At 38.0% G+C, this 18,682-nt stretch overlaps 4 protein-coding genes across 5 annotated transcripts; 1 reads left to right on the plus strand and 3 right to left on the minus strand.

Moving 5' to 3' along the window:
* Nucleotides 1–1,810: 1,810 nt before the first annotated feature.
* On the plus strand, nt 1,811–5,632 carry LOC119082065 (dynein assembly factor 1, axonemal homolog). 2 transcript variants are annotated; one of them, XM_037191404.1, is made up of 9 exons: nt 1,811–1,974; nt 2,043–2,134; nt 2,213–2,352; nt 2,421–2,694; nt 2,828–2,883; nt 4,573–4,637; nt 4,694–4,779; nt 4,841–4,881; nt 4,952–5,632. In XM_037191404.1, the coding sequence occupies exons 1-9, from the start codon at nt 1,937–1,939 to the stop codon at nt 5,516–5,518; spliced, it is 1,359 nt and encodes a 452-aa protein (XP_037047299.1). In that variant the 5' UTR covers nt 1,811–1,936; the 3' UTR covers nt 5,519–5,632. The 2 variants fall into 2 exon arrangements, with proteins under 2 accessions (XP_037047299.1, XP_037047298.1); XM_037191403.1 differs by having other exon boundaries at nt 1,814–1,974; nt 4,841–4,890.
* On the minus strand, nt 5,396–11,716 carry LOC119082061 (cytosolic 10-formyltetrahydrofolate dehydrogenase). Its single transcript, XM_037191395.1, has 10 exons — nt 11,484–11,716; nt 8,470–8,861; nt 8,237–8,404; nt 7,405–8,171; nt 6,935–7,343; nt 6,772–6,877; nt 6,420–6,701; nt 6,234–6,360; nt 5,790–6,162; nt 5,396–5,694 (listed from the first exon to the last, which is right to left on the minus strand). Exons 1-10 carry the CDS (start codon nt 11,505–11,507, stop codon nt 5,565–5,567), a joined length of 2,778 nt encoding a protein of 925 aa, XP_037047290.1. The 5' UTR covers nt 11,508–11,716; the 3' UTR covers nt 5,396–5,564.
* A 1,605-nt stretch (nt 11,717–13,321) lies between these two features.
* Nucleotides 13,322–14,789, minus strand: LOC119082066 (zinc carboxypeptidase-like). The gene has a single exon (XM_037191405.1). It carries the CDS (start codon nt 14,747–14,749, stop codon nt 13,457–13,459), a length of 1,293 nt encoding a protein of 430 aa, XP_037047300.1. The 5' UTR covers nt 14,750–14,789; the 3' UTR covers nt 13,322–13,456.
* A 1,987-nt stretch (nt 14,790–16,776) lies between these two features.
* LOC119082068 (glutathione S-transferase Mu 1-like) lies at nt 16,777–18,208 on the minus strand. Its single transcript, XM_037191408.1, has 4 exons — nt 18,090–18,208; nt 17,547–17,680; nt 17,229–17,420; nt 16,777–17,167 (listed from the first exon to the last, which is right to left on the minus strand). Exons 1-4 carry the CDS (start codon nt 18,127–18,129, stop codon nt 16,874–16,876), a joined length of 660 nt encoding a protein of 219 aa, XP_037047303.1. The 5' UTR covers nt 18,130–18,208; the 3' UTR covers nt 16,777–16,873.
* Nucleotides 18,209–18,682: the final 474 nt, after the last annotated feature.

Here is an 18,682-nt window from a genome sequence, read left to right on the forward strand (position 1 = left end):
TTTTCGTCAAGTTGGATTTTCTTGTAAGTAAACCAAGCGTCCTAGACGTTGATAGTTCCGCGAAGTGGTAAATTAGAGATTGATAACAAGACAGCACTTTGGGTGTTCATGACTAACTCTATGAAGCAAATGAATTAAAGTTGAATAAGTTTTCCCCTCGCTTACATTTACTTTTCATTCAAGTAAGGGATCATTCACAAATTACGTTATTTCAGTGTTGTCATCAAAATTACATCTTCAATATCTCGAGAAATACGCGTTCTACGAAGTTAAAACTATGTTCGACACTACTTCACTACCTAAATTAGGGTTAGAACGTATTTTTCGAGTTATTTAAGATTAGGGTTCCCATTCCTCCTCTTTTTAGAGGACATGTCTTCTTTTTTCGTCTCGTTCTTCTTTTTTACAAAAATTCTAAGAACATCACTTTTTTGATGAAAACATCCTCTATGTCCTCTTTTTTTCGGGTCTCCTTCTTTTTTAAGTAAATTTGATGCAGCTCATACCTAAAGAACGAAAAATTACGAAGCCCCGTACGACGTTCCTTTCAAATGTAACAAAAATCTCAAATAGCCCTAAAATTTTAATTTATTGATAAATACACATAGGGCCTAGTATCGGCCTCAGTCCGAGGACCCAAATTTAATTTTTTTTCAACAACATTCTATTCGGCCTTCGATTACCTTCCAAATGAAACAAAAATTACGAAAAACGGATGAAATTTACTCGAGTTATATAGCAGCCTTTCACTTCTAAGGCCCTAAATCACGGTCCATTCAACCGATTTTAATGTAATTTTTTTTCTTGAATTTGTATCGACAATACCTATCGTTTGTCGTTTCATTTACATTTCCATCGTTTATTTTGCCGTAGTTATCCCCAAAGGACCTTGCAACACTTAGGTGGCCCTAACTCACGAGGGGCCGACCCGAATATGCCCATCTTCGAACTTAGCCTCACTATTTCAACTGCCTTTCAGGGGATTTTTTTTTTTTGAAATGTGATTTGATTTACTCAAGATATCAACGTAACGGTCAGACAGACAGACAGACGGACAAAACTTGTATTGCGGATTCGTCATCAATGAACATAGGCAAACACTTTGCCCTTACCGTCTGCTTCGAATTCCATCAATTACACACAGTCCGTGTTTAGGTAATATGGAGTGGATGTTATCACTGAGAAGGAATCCAAAAGAATATCAGGACGACTTCAGTGCATTTTTGAATATTTTTGTTTTCAGCATGAACTGTGGTGGAAGTTACGCAATAGTTGTACAAAGTGCATGTACAGTCGTTGTAATTCCGCGTCAGAGATTCAATTTTCGTCCTCTTTTTTGACGCTGAAATGTCTCCTTTTTCAAAATTCAAAAATGGGAACCATATTAAGACGTAATTTTGATGGCAACCCTGAAACAACGTTACATAAATTGTGATTATTCAATTAGATTAGAGATTAGCAATCCAAAAAACGACAGCTGGTGGTTCCCGCGAACATAAAAATTTGCCACTTTATAAAAACGATTGGTCACCTTCGATATCGCCTTAAAGCGATCCCACATTTCCCGAGAACATTTCCGCCAAGTGGTGTCCACCACCGAAAACGAAATGGCTTGATTTGGGCCATTTAACCCATAAGTTACACTCATTGTAATAACTCTATGATTTAACCTTGAGTGATATCTGTCTTCCTGCCCACCACGTTCCGCCACACAACAGCTGCAGGCAGACAGTCGACCCACTTTATAGCGTAACTGAAGTAACATCAAAAATTAAGTGATAGATGTGTATAGCAATGTATACGACGCCGCTATTTACACTCAAAACTACAGACCGCCCTTTTCGAACCAAGGAAACTACACCGTTTATTGTCTATTTAATCAATAAATTGCCATACAGCCACTACAGTACGTTAACCCGAACAGATTTCAGTAAAAATGGTGAACGAAACTACTGATAATTACGGGCTATCCAAGTGAGATTTTACATTTTTAAATCAAATTTTTCGTTTTGAATAATTGCTATTTCTTCTTTGACCCTCAGTATGACCAAATCAAAAATCGTAAATTTGTGTAAAAAGCACAAACTGTACGTAACACCTCGGCTAAACGATGTTTTGTATCTGCACTATCAAGGTAACGAGAGGAAACAGGAACAATTTCAATTAAGAAATCAAATTGTTTTAATTTCCAAACCTAAATTGACTCGTCTAGGCTTCACCGAAATAAAAGAACTTGATGAATATGTTGGACTGAAATGTCTGTACCTCGAATGTAATGCCATATCTGAAATATCCGGATTGGAAAATCAGTCCGAACTTCGATGCCTGCTCTTGCACAATAACGTTATCAAGGTGACAAAGCTTTTTTTTACCGATTTCCATTTACAATTTTACACCGAGCCAACTATGTCTCATTACAGAAAATCGAGAACCTACACCATTGCGTCCATTTGGATTCGATTAATCTTTCGCACAATTTTATAACGACCATCGAAAATTTAGGCTCGGACATACTACCTAAACTGAATACACTCACCATAACGAACAACTGTCTCCGGACCGAAGAAAGTATCGCCAATTTGGTCCATTGCAAAACTTTATCGGTTCTGGATTTGTCGCATAACCGGATCGACGACATTATTATCGTCAAGGTGCTTGCACAGATGCCTGAGTTAAGAGTTCTGGTTTTAACCGGTAAGTCCATTCGACTGTTGTGTTAATGAATGAATCTGTAGCTATTGAGTGGATAATAATTCCAAAAGTCAATAACATCACGCAAATTGAGAAGATTGAAACGCCTCATTAACATGTCCGTTTTAATTGATAGGCAATCCAGTTGTGAATCAAATACCTTCTTACCGCAAGACATTGATATTAAATTGTGTAAGTATATTGCGAGGTATATTGGATGCGCGGGCGTATATTGTTACCATTTTTTAAATGTTTGTGGCGTTCATCGAGATGTTATTAAGGTTATTCATCTGTATCGATAACGACGCCAAATATAATAACAAACCTCTGAGTGACCATATTACCATATTTAAATCGTAAAACGTTTGTTAAAAAATTGAAGTACAAAATTTGAAATCAACCGATTAAAAATGCTTTGATGGATGGAAGTAATAGACCCGATAATAATACTGATGGTCATATGCTTGTCGTCTGTAACAGGTTAAAAGTGAAATATCTCAGAATCTGAATGGTCGGCCTTTTACCGCTAGAAAGGTGGACGCTGAGTAGTGATAAGATTTTAGTAACTGACCTGTAGAGGCCTTCAACTTTCCATAAATACAAAATAGAGTACAAAAATACTGATGGAAGCTCACATCATCCTTGGGTTCTATCGTTGGGAGCACTTGGGGGTACTTAGAGGACACTCAAGAATAGTGTTAGAGATCATTCGAAGGCACCTCTCCCTAGCAATTTATTCGGTTAAAATGATAAATAATATTCGAAAGGTCAGGTAATTTCTCATTTTATTTAGAAAAAATGTCTGCTGGAAGGGGTGGTGCTTCTTAGCGATATATCTCACGTTCCACTTATACGTACAAAGTCGGTTGGCTAGATCAGCCAGTAATAGTCACCAGCTTTGTAACGCGAATAACCCTATCGTCAAATTTGATTTAGAATGGCCAGGTCCAAAGTTAGCATTTTTTCCGGTACACTTTTCGGATGACCCAGGATAATTACCGGCACTTTCAGACCTTTCAGATTCTGGCCCAACCATCAAAAAATATTCAGTTTTGAGGGAAATAGTTGAATTTTATGTTCTACACTAAAACCGGTTTTAACCATTATTTACCGGTTCAAAACATCAAAAAAAAATTTAGTTCGGAAAGTTTCGCGCAACATTCATATCCCGTCGTTAAAAATCAAAAAACGATCTGAATCGAGTAGAACGCTTTTTTTGACATAAGAAGCCAGACACAGACTAGTCTATCAATACCGCGATATTTTAAGTACTCTTAGTCGATGTATTGTAACAGTCGACTCGCTGATAGAGCTTGCGTCTAAAGTGTGCAAACGAGAAAAGATTAGCAAAATCGATTGTATGCCGGAAAAGCAGAACCATTGAAGGTGCTGCGCAAATACAGTCCTGACAACAAATAACGTGATAAAGTCAGTTTACTGACATTATAGTTCAGAGTCGACATCGATAATCGATAGCTATTTTTCGTCGAGTTTACGATTTCCTTTACTGGAAAGTCTGCTTGTGCAGAAAGAGCTTTCCATCACTTATAAGCTCTCCTAGAGCGTTAGGCTGACAATAACAACAAGCGAAGAGTTAGTGTTATTCTATTTATAGTAAAGTGAATGTTAAAACCATTGAAGTAGAAGATTTTCAACCAAATTTATGAAAATATTGCAAACAATTGAAGTAATAGATTTAGCCATAAAGTGATACGCTTACCGTTTCTTGAGGTTACGGGTCCGCACAGCCAGTTTTAATGAACGGGTATCAACGCCATAAAGTTTCCATTCGACAATATCTTCTTTCGGGTGTGAGGCTTGGATTTACGTGACTCGCTAAGTCGTTGACTCATTTTAATTTTCAAATAAAAATTTTTACAGAAAAGTTTAACATATTTGGATTCCCGTCCTGTATTCGATGTTGATAGAGCTTGCGCCGAAGCTTGGTAATCATGTTCGTTTTTTGCTTGTTAATACCCACAATAATCAAAATTGATTAAAGGAAACGTGGTGGATACGAAGAAGAACGAATGGAACGGATGCGATGGAACGAAGAAGAAAGGCGTAAACTTACATCAAGCATTCGCAGTACGGTCGAATTGTTGGTTTTTCATTTCGTAAGTTTTGATATTTTTCTTTAACCCGTTAGGTACATTAAATCTGGGACGGAATGGGTGTTCGAATGGCGAGGTGAATTTGGTGAGTAATTTAACAACCGAAAACATTCAATATAGCCATTTCTCACAATTGAAAATTTCAGATCGTTGACGTTGACAAAGCACAGTTAGTCGATGACGAGACAGTTCTCAATTCCGACAACAACATTTCTGATGATTCTTCAAACAGCGATGGGTCCTGCAACAAAGATTTCCAGGATGTTTCCGACGACTTCGAGTTTTCCGAGATACCAACGAAGGAGTCTGAACCGCTCGAAGCGTTGAACAGCTCAGATGAATTCCACGATGTCGAATGTGAGGACAGTGACGACAGTTTCGTTTCTTCATTAGACCAACTGAATGGTAGCTACGGTTCGTTCACTGACAGTAACGAAACATTGAAGGGTGAGAGTATGGACGAGAATTGTTCGATATCAATGGAAGTGGGGGTAGATGAAAAGAATGTTGGCGATGCGATTGATGAAATCATTCTGGAAAAGGAAGTTGACTCGTCCAAAGCCGATGATACGAATCTTAGAGTCAACTCCACCAAAATTACGTTTTATTGCGAAAGTGTTGATAAGTTGATGTCGGACGCTGGAGGTGATGAATGCGATGAAATAATACAAGAAATGACACCACCGTGTTGCGTTACAGTAGATCCCATTTAATTGAACACACGCCAGTTGTAGCAAATTCAATCCAGTAAAACTTAACTCAATATTCAATGGTTACACATTTTGTTTTCAAATATTCGTTCAGCGCTTCTTTGCCCAAGTCCTTGCCGAAACCGCTCTGCTTGAAACCTCCGAACGGTGCTGCTACATCCGTTTTGTTGTAAACGTTCCTGTTCGAAATTAAGTAATAAATCAATTGAAAGGCTCATCAGGTGGGATTCTCCGACTGTTTAGGCATTCCCATCCATTCCCTTAACATACTTACACAAAAACGGTTCCCGCCTCGATTTTATCCGAAAATTGCAGAGCTTTCGCCAGATCTTTAGTGAAAACGCCACTCGCCAATCCATACTCCGTCTTATTCGCTCGTTTAACGACAGCATCGACGTCACTACCACTGAACTTGGAGATGATCATGATCGGCCCGAACGATTCTTCGTCAGCAATGTACATGTGATCTTCAACATTTGTGAAGATGGTCGGTTCGAAGAAATATCCCTTCATATTGGGAGCACGTCGTCCACCGTACACTAGTTTCGCTCCTTCGCTGACTCCTCGTGCACAGAACTCCAGCAATTTATCGAAATGAGCTTTGTGATTTTGTGGACCGTGAGCGGTTGATCGGTTCAGTGGGTCTCCTGTTTAGTAAAATGGACAGAGATAAGTTCTACGACGATCTAAGCAATTACAAGTAGGGCTATATACGAACCAATGGCAATGGTTTTAGTATCTTTGACAACGCGCCGTACGAATTCATCGTGGATCTTATCTTCGACGAACAGTCTGCCGGCTGATATGCAGTTTTCTCCTTTGTTGAAGAACACTGACGACATACCCTTTAAATGAAGTCAATTATTGCTTGAACCGGCTGCTCAGTATGACGAAGGATTCTTACGTATTTAACAGCCTTGTCCAAATCGCAATCAGCAAATATCACCAGAGGACTTTTACCACCCAATTCCAACGAGCATTTTTTGATGTTCGATTGAGCGCATGTGGTCATGATGGTCTGGCCAATCGGTGTCGATCCGGTGAATCCAAGCTTGCGAACTAGTGGATGACGAGCAATGGCATTTCCGGCTAATGAGCCAGCTCCAGTAGTTATGTTTATCACACCTTTCGGGAAGCCAGCCTTAACGGTGAGTTCGGCAAACTTCAATGCAGTTAACGGGCATACCTAAAAAGAACGCAATTTCAACTGTCTTTGAATACGCACGCTCCACACAGGATAAAAATCGTTTAAGTACCTGAGCTGGTTTGATGACAACGGTATTACCAGCCGCAATACAAGCAGCCATTTTCCATGACAACATCATCAGAGGATAATTCCACGGCGTAACCAGACCACAAACACTGCAAATGAAACAAATGTTAAAACTGGATCATATTTGGTCACATCAGTCGCAATACCCAATGGGCTCCCTCTTCGTGAATGTTAAGACATTATTCGGACTGGCTGCATTGACCGGAATCGTTGAACCTTCGATCTTATCACACCATCCGGCAAAATATCGCCATGCGTCGATGGACATACCGATGTGTGTCTTTAAGGCAAGTGTGTAAACCGCACCGCTGTCCACTGCTTCGATCGTTGCCAACTCTTCTTTATGCTGTTCCATCAAATCGGCCAATTTGAACATTATTTGACCGCGTTGACGAGCATTCATACTCTTCCATGAACCGTAGAATGCGTCGTGGGCTGCCTTGACAGCCTTATCGACATCGTTTTCAGAGGCATATGCAACTTTGCACAGAACTTCTTCGTTCGTTGGATTTATAACGTCCGACGTTTTGTTATTTTCGGCATCGACGAATTCACCTGAAATGGGTCGTCGTGGGTCAAGAAAAAATCAAAAATGTCAACGGAAGTCTTGACGAACCTGCAATGAATAATTGTGTTGGCACGGGAATCTCTCGTTTGTTGGCTTTCATAACAAATCCCTCGAATGGAACCGTAATTTCTTGGACAGTGTCTCCGTTTCGTTTCGCTTTAACAACTTCCTCGAAGAATTCCGAAAATACTGGAGCCATAAGCAGCGCTTCATTTTCCAAGTTAATCTCGAATGCATCCTTGGCCTCTTCCACTAACCGCACAACATCCATCGATCCAGCACCGCAAGCAAAAAAGTCTGTGTCACCATCCACTTCGACTTTCAGAATAGATTCCCAAAATCCACGCAAAACTCCTTCCATTTGCTTCTCTTCCGGCGTCAGTTCCAGCGGAACTCTGGCAACATTCTGTTCGAACCATTTACTCGCCGCAATGATGCGGCTTCCTTTCTTTATTCGCTGTATGTTTACGTATCTACCATCGGTACCAGTTATAACGATTCCACCGTCATGAACAAAAGCACCACTGTCTTTCACGCCCTTGAACCTAATTTCCTGCACATTTTTCGGTAATTCGCTCAGCAACGATGCACCGAACAATCGTACAGTTTCCTCTTCGCCGGATTGACTGACCACATAAGAAATGGCACCAGGAACAGAATCCAAGGCTCGTACAAAATTAAATATTCTCAGTGCCGGCTGCGCAAGATCAATCACTTGATTTTCTTCTTTGAAAATGGCTGGATCGTAGGTAGCTCCTACTTCCGATTGCTTAACCTTTGGTGCATTTCCGGCAGCAATCATGTCAATAGCTTCTCTGTAACGGTTTAGAATTCGGGGATATGATTTCGACGTCATTTTTATTGTGTGTATTGATCTCACCCCATGGCAGTAACTCCGACAGGGTACAAAAACCGTTTGTAAAGCGAGTCCAATGTATCGGTTTCGAGGACACTGCATTCTCTAGTCAATAAAATTGGACCGGTATCAAGGCCATCATCAGCCCAAAATATTGTGAAACCAGCAATTGCATCGCCTTCAATTAGTGTCCTATTTCGGCAATTTGTTTCAAATTTACAATCTCATGAAATTGATTACGATAAGCGATTAATTACCATGATATGGCACTGGCACCTCTGTGCCTAGGCAGAACGGATGGATGATAGCATATCGATCCCATTGCAGCATAATCAATCACTTCCATCGGTATGAATTGCGAACAAAATGGCAACACATTCAATGTTGCACCGGTTGATTTGTACGTTTCGAACACTTCCGGTATTATGACACCTTTGCGTCTCCATGCCGAAATTTTGAAAACGGGAATGTTTAATTGTTTAGCAGTCGTTGCCAACACATCTTCACGGCCGTTTTTGTCGGGTATGGTGAAAACTCCAACAATTTCATAGCCTTTGTCCAGGTACAGTTCAAGAACTTCGGCTGCGAAATTACTCTGACCAATGATGGCAATGCGAAGTTTTGGTGGCTGGGTTACACCGGAACCAGTCTGGAAATAAGTAAAATAAGGTTCGCTTCTTAATCATAGTTTAGATTTTTCCGAAAAGGGAAATAAGAAACAGGAGGTAAAAATGAACCTGCGGATGAATTAAGTTCATTGAAATGTACAGCTAAACTCTGCTGATCCGAAGCTCAGACGATGTCAAAAAACACACGAAAACGAGACATTTCATTTTTATCCCGAGTTATGTAATGGATTTTACTCGGGATAAAAAGATGAAAAGTTTTGTTTTCGTGTGTTTATTGACATCGGCTACGCCTCGGATCAACAAAATCCACATGAAAACTCTAATTTTCATCTTTTTATCCCTACTCATCTAATAGCTTTTACACGCTTTTGTTTTCCCTAGGGTCGAAAGTGGACTAAAACTCTTTTTTAGCGTGTGAGAAGTTTCCAGACAGAGCTAGAGCTGTGCGGACTGCCCGAGTTTTTATCCGGCCCGATCCGGGCCCGGGCCGGACAGACTTTGAAATTATCTAATTTAGTCATGAATACGAATAGTATTTTTCATATTGGACCCTTTCTCTCGCTCGTAAAGTAAAGCGCCATGCTTTACACGTGAAATAATTTGATATTTGATTTTACTCATCTGAATACGAGATATCCAATTACTTCACTGGTATAGTAATGTACTATTACGAAACTAGGGATAAAATGACAAAAAGTAGAGTTTTCGTGTGAATTTTGTTGATCCGAGGCGAAGCCGAGGTCAATAAACACACTAAAACGAGAATTTTCATTTTTATCCCGAGTTATGTAATAGATTTTCGAAAGAAGTGCTAGAAACATGAAAAGTACGGTTTTCGCCGCATGTAGCATGTAAAATACATTGCATAACTCGGGATAAAAGTTGGAAAGTTTGGCTTTTGGCTTCGCCTCGGATCAACAAAATCACACGAAAACTCTACTTTTCAACGTTTTATCCCTTGTTATGTAAATAACTATTGAAACCTAAAACAATTCTCTTGTTTTCCCTAGGTGTGAATAGCGTGAATAGTGTCACACCCTTGAATGAACCACTTTCGACCCTATGGAAAGAAAAGCGTGTTTGAGCCTTTTTCCTATTCTTGTATCTCCCTATGCAATTTTTCATTGATTGGCCTCAATGTTAAAATAATGGCCGGAAACTATTTAACTATTCATTTCCGTTGACCAAGAACTACTCTATGTTCGATTTGCTGCTCTCCACAGAAAATACTCTTCGCTAAAATGTATTACATTGCAGCTATATCGATTAGTTTTGTGTGAATGCAGTGATCGTAATCAATACTATTTAGTCAGTCGATTCACCGGTTTCAACAAATAATTATCTCTGTCAAAACACCACAGCAATATCTTTCACTCATCAGATGATGAAAGTTATGCAATATTTTAAAGACCTATTGCCCTTATGTCTGTCTATACATACAGACTCCGTAGAGAGCATATACAGAGTATGTGTAGAATAATTAAATGAAAATTGTCATTACGCAAAAATCGTCTTCCATTTCTAATTCAAGAGTTCAATTAGTATACGACGCATTTGATGTTATTTTGTTACTCGAAAAGTTATCTAACCGCCGAAATTGATAGTACCAAAAAAAACATGAAAATTTTCACGGGTCATGATGACAAAAGTGATACGATTTTTTGGGCTGGTCGGTCAATTTAAACGATAATTAAATTTATATGTTCTGATCGAGGTATATCAAATTAAGTGTATGATACTGGAAAGTCCTCTCTAACAACATCTTATCAAATTAGAAATAAAAAGTCGCGCAGTTCATTTATTTCGAGACGACGTAAAATTACAATCGGGAGATAACAATTTTCGCTTCAGAGCCCATCAATAAAATTGTAGAATTTTTCATCCCATCACACGGAATGGGCATGGGCAAGCTTGAAAATGTGAAACGTAGCAACTTATCGATAAATCGATTATCGAAGTTGCTTCATCATTTACATCAACAACAACACTATCGACGTTCAACGAAGTCATTAATATCATTATCGTTCATGACCATGGCCTTAGGGATCATTTCTATTTGGAGAGGGTAGAGGCTTCACATGCAATTTTGGTACGTTACTGTCTCACTGGGATATTTTTGGTTTCGATGTGTGGGATGCATTCCTCGCCATCGGCTCGATATACAACCTTCCCACACGCTTCAACAAAAAATTTCCCAGCGAGATAGTAATGTACTATTATATGAAAAGGTATAAGAAACGGATTCGAAAAAGTATGAAGAGATTTCTGAATCTTCGTCATAAAATGGGACATAATTAACAGGACGCCCCACGCATATACCTCAATGGAATGGAAATTTTTGACGAGAAAGTCTACTGTAACAATGCGACGTAGTTAGAAATTTGTATTGATATCAGCGAATCGATCAATCAACTCACTTTTGTTATCAATTCGATTTCTACAGTAAAATAAATTTCTCTCATTACACCAGTCACTGTCGAATATTTGGGCGATTGGTAAGTAAAATTTCTGAAATTTTCGAAAAAGATCGCCGAATCTGGAGACGTCTGAACATCTTTAATTATTGAATTACTACGAAATATTAGACTTAGCTGCACTGCACTACACACACAATATATTGTGCAACATTTGAACTTACTTACCAGTTTGCTCAGAAGAGAGTTCATCGTCACGATAACATAAACACACAGATCACAACACAAAAATTTCTTCTTTCTATTGAAAAATTTATATTTGAAATTTATTCCGTTTATTGACCGTTCAAGTTGAGGTTGTAACCGACACCATGAAACTGCTCTTCGCTACCATCATCTTACATCTATTTATACATAAATGTTAGGTGTTTGTTATCAATATTTTCATAGATTCGCGTTTGAAACGTCGTCTTGATGCTTCTGTTAAATTCTTTCGTTAAGCGGAGAGTGTCGAGAGAGATTGATCTGAATTATTGCTTATGGTTGGCCGGCAAGTAAATAGTATACATGCAATAGAATGAAGGTATGAAATGTGAAACCGGCGTTGTGAAGACAGAATAAGATGCCGCTGGTTTAACCGGTTCAACCTAACAATCATAACTATGTACTTCGCACCCTAATGTGATGGGAAAAAATGCAAATGAAGATATCTTTTCGAAATAAGAATGAGCGCCGTTTCAAGACACGAAAACCGCAAATATTTGCATGGACGCAGAATAAGCGATAGCAAAACATTAATCAGTGTAAGTTCAAATATTTGTATTGAATGTGGTGCGGGTAGTTCTACGGGTTTATAGCTAAAATGTACTTAAATGACTGACCAATCCTCACATTCTATTCTAACATACATCATCTGTTAAAACAGATGCGGCTGTAATATCTTATTGACACTCACCGGAAGCTTATAATAATCTTGTGTGATTGTTTGTTTACACTCTCCTATTACAGTCTCTCTCTCTCTTTCTCATTTCTCGCGAAAAGTCTATTTGCTGTTATCTCAAAGCAATTTTTAGAATTGAAAGTAACCCAATACTTTAACATCGACCACCAAATAAACGCAAGACAAGTCGAAGTCGCAAACAGATTTCGAAGATCTATGTTGGAGTTGATTGATGAATAATTTTGATAGTATGATCAATTATAGCTATTTACTAAGAATGCGATGTACACCGGATATGTAATCCATTGTAATCCGATGTTCAGTTTCGAAAACTTACACTTCTCCTTTCTAATTGGGGATCGTTTATACACGCGAAATAGATGAAAGATATCGATGAAAATGTGATAGAAAGAGATGCAAATAGTTGTCACGCGTAAAACATACTTATTGAACGACCCCTAGTCTTGTTGTCTCTCCTTCATTTTCTCCTCTCGGCTGAAATTTCGGTAGCCTTTCTTGTGAAAAACGTTGACATCGCGAAAAAATAAGAAATTTCTTTTTCTCGAGTGACTCGAGGTAACAGCCCCTCTACATGAAATCTATGACTTTGTTTCCCGCGGTGAACTATTGTATAAGGAAAACGTTATCTCGCCAGCGCGAGATTATCAAAACAAACAACTCCCTATAATCGAGTGGAGTGACATTGCAATTCTTAAGTGATTTTCACAGTATTTTCTGCGCCTGTCTATCCCTTCCGTAGAGAAATTGTGATAATAAGAGCTAATTAAATAAGTGAAGTGTACCTTAACTATCTGTAAAACTGGGCTTTAATTTAAGAATATTTAAAATTTCTTTTTAAAAAAATCTGCCTTAGAATCCCTGGCTCAAGTTGTCTCTAATTATCGACTGGTATTTTCGATCACCAAATGTTCAACGTATCCCGACCACGAACGAAAATAATCTAACGAAAAATAAATAAAATAAAAATTACATAAACATCACACGACGGTCTGGTTCTGCCGATTATTTTGAGTATTTTGCTTTATCATCGTCGCACTTCGAGCAGTGATAAATAAGTGAAAAATAATAAAATAATTTAAATAAAAAATCATTTACACAATCGTTCTTCAATTAGTTGCGTTTTCTGCGTATTTTATTTTTAAAAATAAGAATTGTATTTGATGGTTTCAATTTCTAACACTAATTCTTGTTACGATGTTTCTTCCAGATTACCCTATCTTACCTTACCTTAATTTCCAAATTATTTTTTTTTACCACTTTCGTAATAGCCCAATTCTTTGGCACGGTTAAGTATAGCAAGAATCGAATCAATCGTCTCCAGTGCAGTTGGTATTATTTTGTCTGCGGGTAATTCAAATCCGAAAGATGACCTCGCATTCGGCCTGAGTTCGTACGTATACGACAGTCGTACTTTCAAAATTTCATAAACCCAATCCATACTACAACCGCTGGCTGGATAAATTGTGTTGTATACGTCTCCCACTATGTAAGTTGTGTTAAATCGCCTCGCAAGTGCACTGATCGCCTTATTGCCAATGTCCAACAAATCATCGTAATTTTCCGCCTTTTTATTGGTGTGTCCATATGGGAACAGTAACAATTGTGAGTAAGCATGGAATCCGAGGAATGTGTGAATTTTGCCTTGCAACGATGCCAAGTAGTCTGAATACGATTTCATTTCAACCTCGGAAAATGCCTTCGGTCCCGAGTAAATGTCCGAACATGGATTTTTGCTGACACCGATTTTGCCAAATTGAAAATCAAAATTGCGGTTTGGGTCAACACCAAAGCAGCCCGAACCATATGGTTTCCGTGTCTTGCGCCACAATCGGTTTGAAGTGTGGGTATGAACGTAGCCATCTGGATTAACACTTGGCACAATGTACCAATCGAAATTCTCGGCAATTCTACGGATGGACTCGTTTTTGGTGGAGAGTAGGGTGTTTAAGAGGTACGTTGTTACTGACGGGGAGATCCACTCCCGTGCATGTATACCACCTTCGATGAATACTCCAGGATTGCCATTTTTGTACGATATTTTAACGCCTCGAATATCTCTTTCTTCGTACGTTTTCCCAGCATAAATCGGAGACGTAACTTCTGGATATTCTTCCAGTATACCATCGATCCATTTGTAAATGTTATCCAAAGGATAGTACCTTTTCCAACCAAAGTTTTCCGATATTCTGGACTGTATTAGCGACTCTTCATCGATCAAACTTTGAACATTGTTTTCGGATATTTCATAGGTCATGCCTTCCATACTCATCATTAAATCGAAATCGGCAAACTTGTGAGGAGCAACGATCACGCTCACGACGGTGTCTTCTTTGCTTGGTCCCGATATGAAATTAAAACTGTCACTGGTCGATTCGATGTCGTTCAGCAATTTCAAATGTTGGTCAGTCCTTGGAGTAATTTTGTATAAACGATAGCCGTCATACCGAGCAACGGTTCCATTGACACTGTACTTTGTCCACACCAATACCGATATGACGTTCAAGCCAAGAAACAATTTTAAAATCACGTTCATTATCACTGTATTTCAATCGAACGACTGGTTCAGAACGTACACGGGAATCGTTCTTTTATACATGCGGACAAGAAATACCTTCAGCGCATTTTTGCTCTCTGCATAGTCTATTCGAACCACGTTATATATCTATGTTCCATTTGATGATTAGCAAAAAAAAAGGGAAATGATAGATAGTGCCCATTGGGTTTAATTAAAAAGGAGACTTCAGAAAACCCGTTCGATTCTGATATTTTTGCGTTCAATAACATTCCATTTGTCGATTGATGCGTCAGTTACGCGTTTTCTTGAACTGTTACCATCATCTGCTATCGGTAACAGATTCAGGAATAAGCGACAAGCAGTAACAAATTCGGTCCTAGCCAAATTCATTTTCTAAGCAAATGAAGTAAAAGATTTCCAATCAAACTGTTGAAAATACTTGGATCAAATACTTGGAAGTAATAAATCCGATTGTAGAACTGTTCATAACTGCCGCAGACGGCAAACATATTAAAAGCATACAAGGGCTTAGCTGTGGACATAAACCAAATACTGTGGCGCCAAAAATTTTTGTTTTTACTTAATTTCGTCAAAAAAAAGGAATTTTCAAAAAAAAGGAATAGTATTTTACATGACTAGGATAAAAAGATGAAAAATAGAGTTTTCGTGTGAATTTTGTTGTTCCGAGGCGTAGACAAGGTCAATAAACACACGAAAACGAGACTTTTCATTTTTATCCCGAGTTATGTAATGGATTTTACATGCTGAGGGTGTCGAAAGTAGTGCTTGAAACATGAAAAGTACGATTTTTGACGCAATTAGCATGTAATAGTACATTATTATACCAGTGAAGTAATTTGATATCTCGTATCCAGATGGGCTGAAGCCCTCGGATACTTTTACTCATCGTGATACGAGATATCAAATTACTTCACGTGTAAAGTATGGCGTTTTACTTTACGAGCGAGGGAAAGGGTCTTCACTAGTGAGGGAAAGGCCACATTACCTCACTAGTAAAGTAAAACATATTTTCGTGGTCCGCGACATAAGGAACGGTTTTGATATAGCAACTTATGTGGTTATTCTCGATGTACTGCCGAAAAAATGTAAGTGGGAAAAATGTTTGCCTTGCAGACGATTTTTAATTGTGAAAAATAATTGTGAAAATCAAGTAATTTTGGAAATATAAAAACACTTTTGAATCAAGTCAAATCATTACAACATTTTGTCAATATTCAATTACTGACCAAGCAACACGACAATTTTAATAAAAACACTTTTTTGTCAATTAATGTTCAAATTAACAGTTCGTCATCTTCTCTTTGTGTTTTGTCTAACAATTGTTAGAGATCTACCTAAAAATACACAATATGCGTTCACTCACATTCCATTTGACGATTGATGCGTCAGTTAAGCGTTTTCTTGAACTGTTACCATCATCTGCTATTGGTAACAGATTCAGGAATAAGCGACAAGCAGTAACAAATCGGTTTTAGCCAAACTCATTTTCTAAGCAAATGAAGTAAAAGATTTCCAATCAATCTTTTGAAAATACTTGGATCAAATGAAATAATAAATCCGATTTCAGAACTATTGATATGTAAGCTTATGTAAGCTTCCGCAGAAAGCAAACATATTAACAGTTTTAATATCGAATCTACAACTTCATTTGACCTTAGTAATTTTCAAGAGATTAATTTGGAATCTTAGGCTTCATTTTTTCGAACATACGTTTGGCTATATTTAAACACCGTAAAAGTCAGAGAGTATTCGTTTATGCCCGTTGTTGTCGATAACAAATGCTAACCGTTTGCTATAAAAATTTAGCAAAAATTTTGACCTCACATTGATCAAGAATATAAAGCCAGTCTGGGTACTTTATGCCGGCAATTCTGATACGATTATTCGAAATTAGCCATTAATAAAATCAAACTTATTAGCCCTGGCAGTACAAGTTTAAATGCTGTGATCACAACGAAATGAAAGAAATGCCATACCAGACAATAAATCTTGGTTTTGCATCAAGTCAACTATATGAATACAGGTTTCAGAATAGCAATGAACGTTTTATTCTCTGCAGTTATTCTATTTGAATCAAATTATTTGCGTACAATGTAAGCCAAACGGTAGAGAAAATAAAATTTAAATCTTCCTTGCAGCTAGTGGATTGATGCAAGGACCTTGTATGTATTTAGGGTCGTTCATGTACTTTTTAGTGGATGGTAGATCTTCAAAACGTTTGATAAATTCGGCGAAATTCGCATACGGATCCAAGAACTTCTCGTCGAATCTGATATACCAAATCAGTGTTTCGTACAGCCAGAAATCGACAAATGTAATTACGTCCCCAGTTATCCATTTGTTGCTCCCAAGATATTTGGAAATAGCCGCCAGCTTTTCGTGAAGAGCTTTGTACTTCTCATCTTCTTTCAACGGCTAAAACAGAAATTTGTCATTCTCAAATTGCCTACTTCATTGATCTAATCTTGAAACTAACGTCATATTCGTAAGCAAACATAGCCACACCCATCATCGCATCAAAGACAATGTTCTCCATCATGTCGGTTTTATATGCGATTTTAGGATCGTTCGGTAAAAGTGTTCCAGTGCGATCGTGAACACGTGCAATGTGTCTGACAATTGCTCTGGACTCGGTCATCTTTAGATCTCCATCTATCCAATATGGAAGCTGAACGATTTTAAATGATTTTAGTGGAAAGTTATTCAAACTTTAGAGTCAGTTTCTTGTCTTCAATCGTCGGTTGGAATGCATGATCATTGATTGAAAAGACAAAACTGAGTCAAGTCTCCTTACATTGGGAAAATCAAGGTCCAAATTTGGTTTGACTGCAAGCCATTCGTCACGAGAATGAGGTGGCTCGGCTAGACCGTATCTTTTATCCTCGTACTCCACCTCTAGATATGCCAGTAGAAATCGAATTGGCTGACCTGGTTAATAAAACAATTTAATAAGACCGGTCTCGAGTTTCGGGCTGTCGAATAACGCGATCAAATCTTGCTGTCAATTATATTAGTGTTAATTTAAACTGATTTTACGATTTATAAAAACTCAATCAGTTGGACCAAAATATTCTTCTGCTTTCAAACAATAAATAGAAATATCAATTAATGCTATCTCTAGCAAACAAACTTCATTTTGACGCAGTCAAAGTACCACCTCATTTTTTCATTTTTACCACCTTAGTTAGGTTAGTTTGCTAGAGCTGGATATTGAGTCAAACATAAACGTAATAATATAAAATAGTTCTAAAAACAGAAACAGCGTCAGGCGAATCTCTCTTTGTGTTGCGATTTCGTAAAAATACGGTTCTTCGATTATGCCAATGTTTCTACTCACCTAATCCGCGAACGTCCCAGTAAGTCAATGTGCGACCCATATTCAGTTAGAAAAGACAATAATTAGCTGATTCAAGAATCGAAGTCTCAAATGAACTGCGGAAAGATGATTATTCGCTAGAGGTACTGATAAAACCTTATCAACGAAAAGTATTTTTTTGATAAAAAGTAACCAGTGCCGGCTTCATTCAAATGCTGGTGTGTTGATTCTGTACAATAAGAACATCAGATGAGTCACGCCCTACAACAATTTAACAGATCTTTAATAGTTCACTGAGAATTGACTTTATTTCTATGGTAACGTAAAGGGTATAATGGCTAAAGCTGTCAGCGGACTTTAGCTTATACTTTCAAAAGACTTCCAGAAAAACTTCCTTGCTCTACAATCGACTGTTACACAATCTACTTAAGACGTGAGGACAGCTATCTGCACTGGTTACAGCCTCAAGAGGCTGTTCATTTTAATTTTTTATTATTTCGTATAGCAATAATACATGAACTTTTCTTTCCTTTAACTGCAACAAGAATAGAAATTCTTTTAGTCAACAAAATTGAAAAAAAAAACAAAAAACAAAACAAAGCATAGAGACAATA

The sequence above is a fragment of the Bradysia coprophila genome, unplaced genomic scaffold (assembly GCF_014529535.1).
Source record: "Bradysia coprophila strain Holo2 unplaced genomic scaffold, BU_Bcop_v1 contig_373, whole genome shotgun sequence".
NCBI classification, from domain to species: Eukaryota; Metazoa; Arthropoda; class Insecta; order Diptera; family Sciaridae; genus Bradysia; species Bradysia coprophila.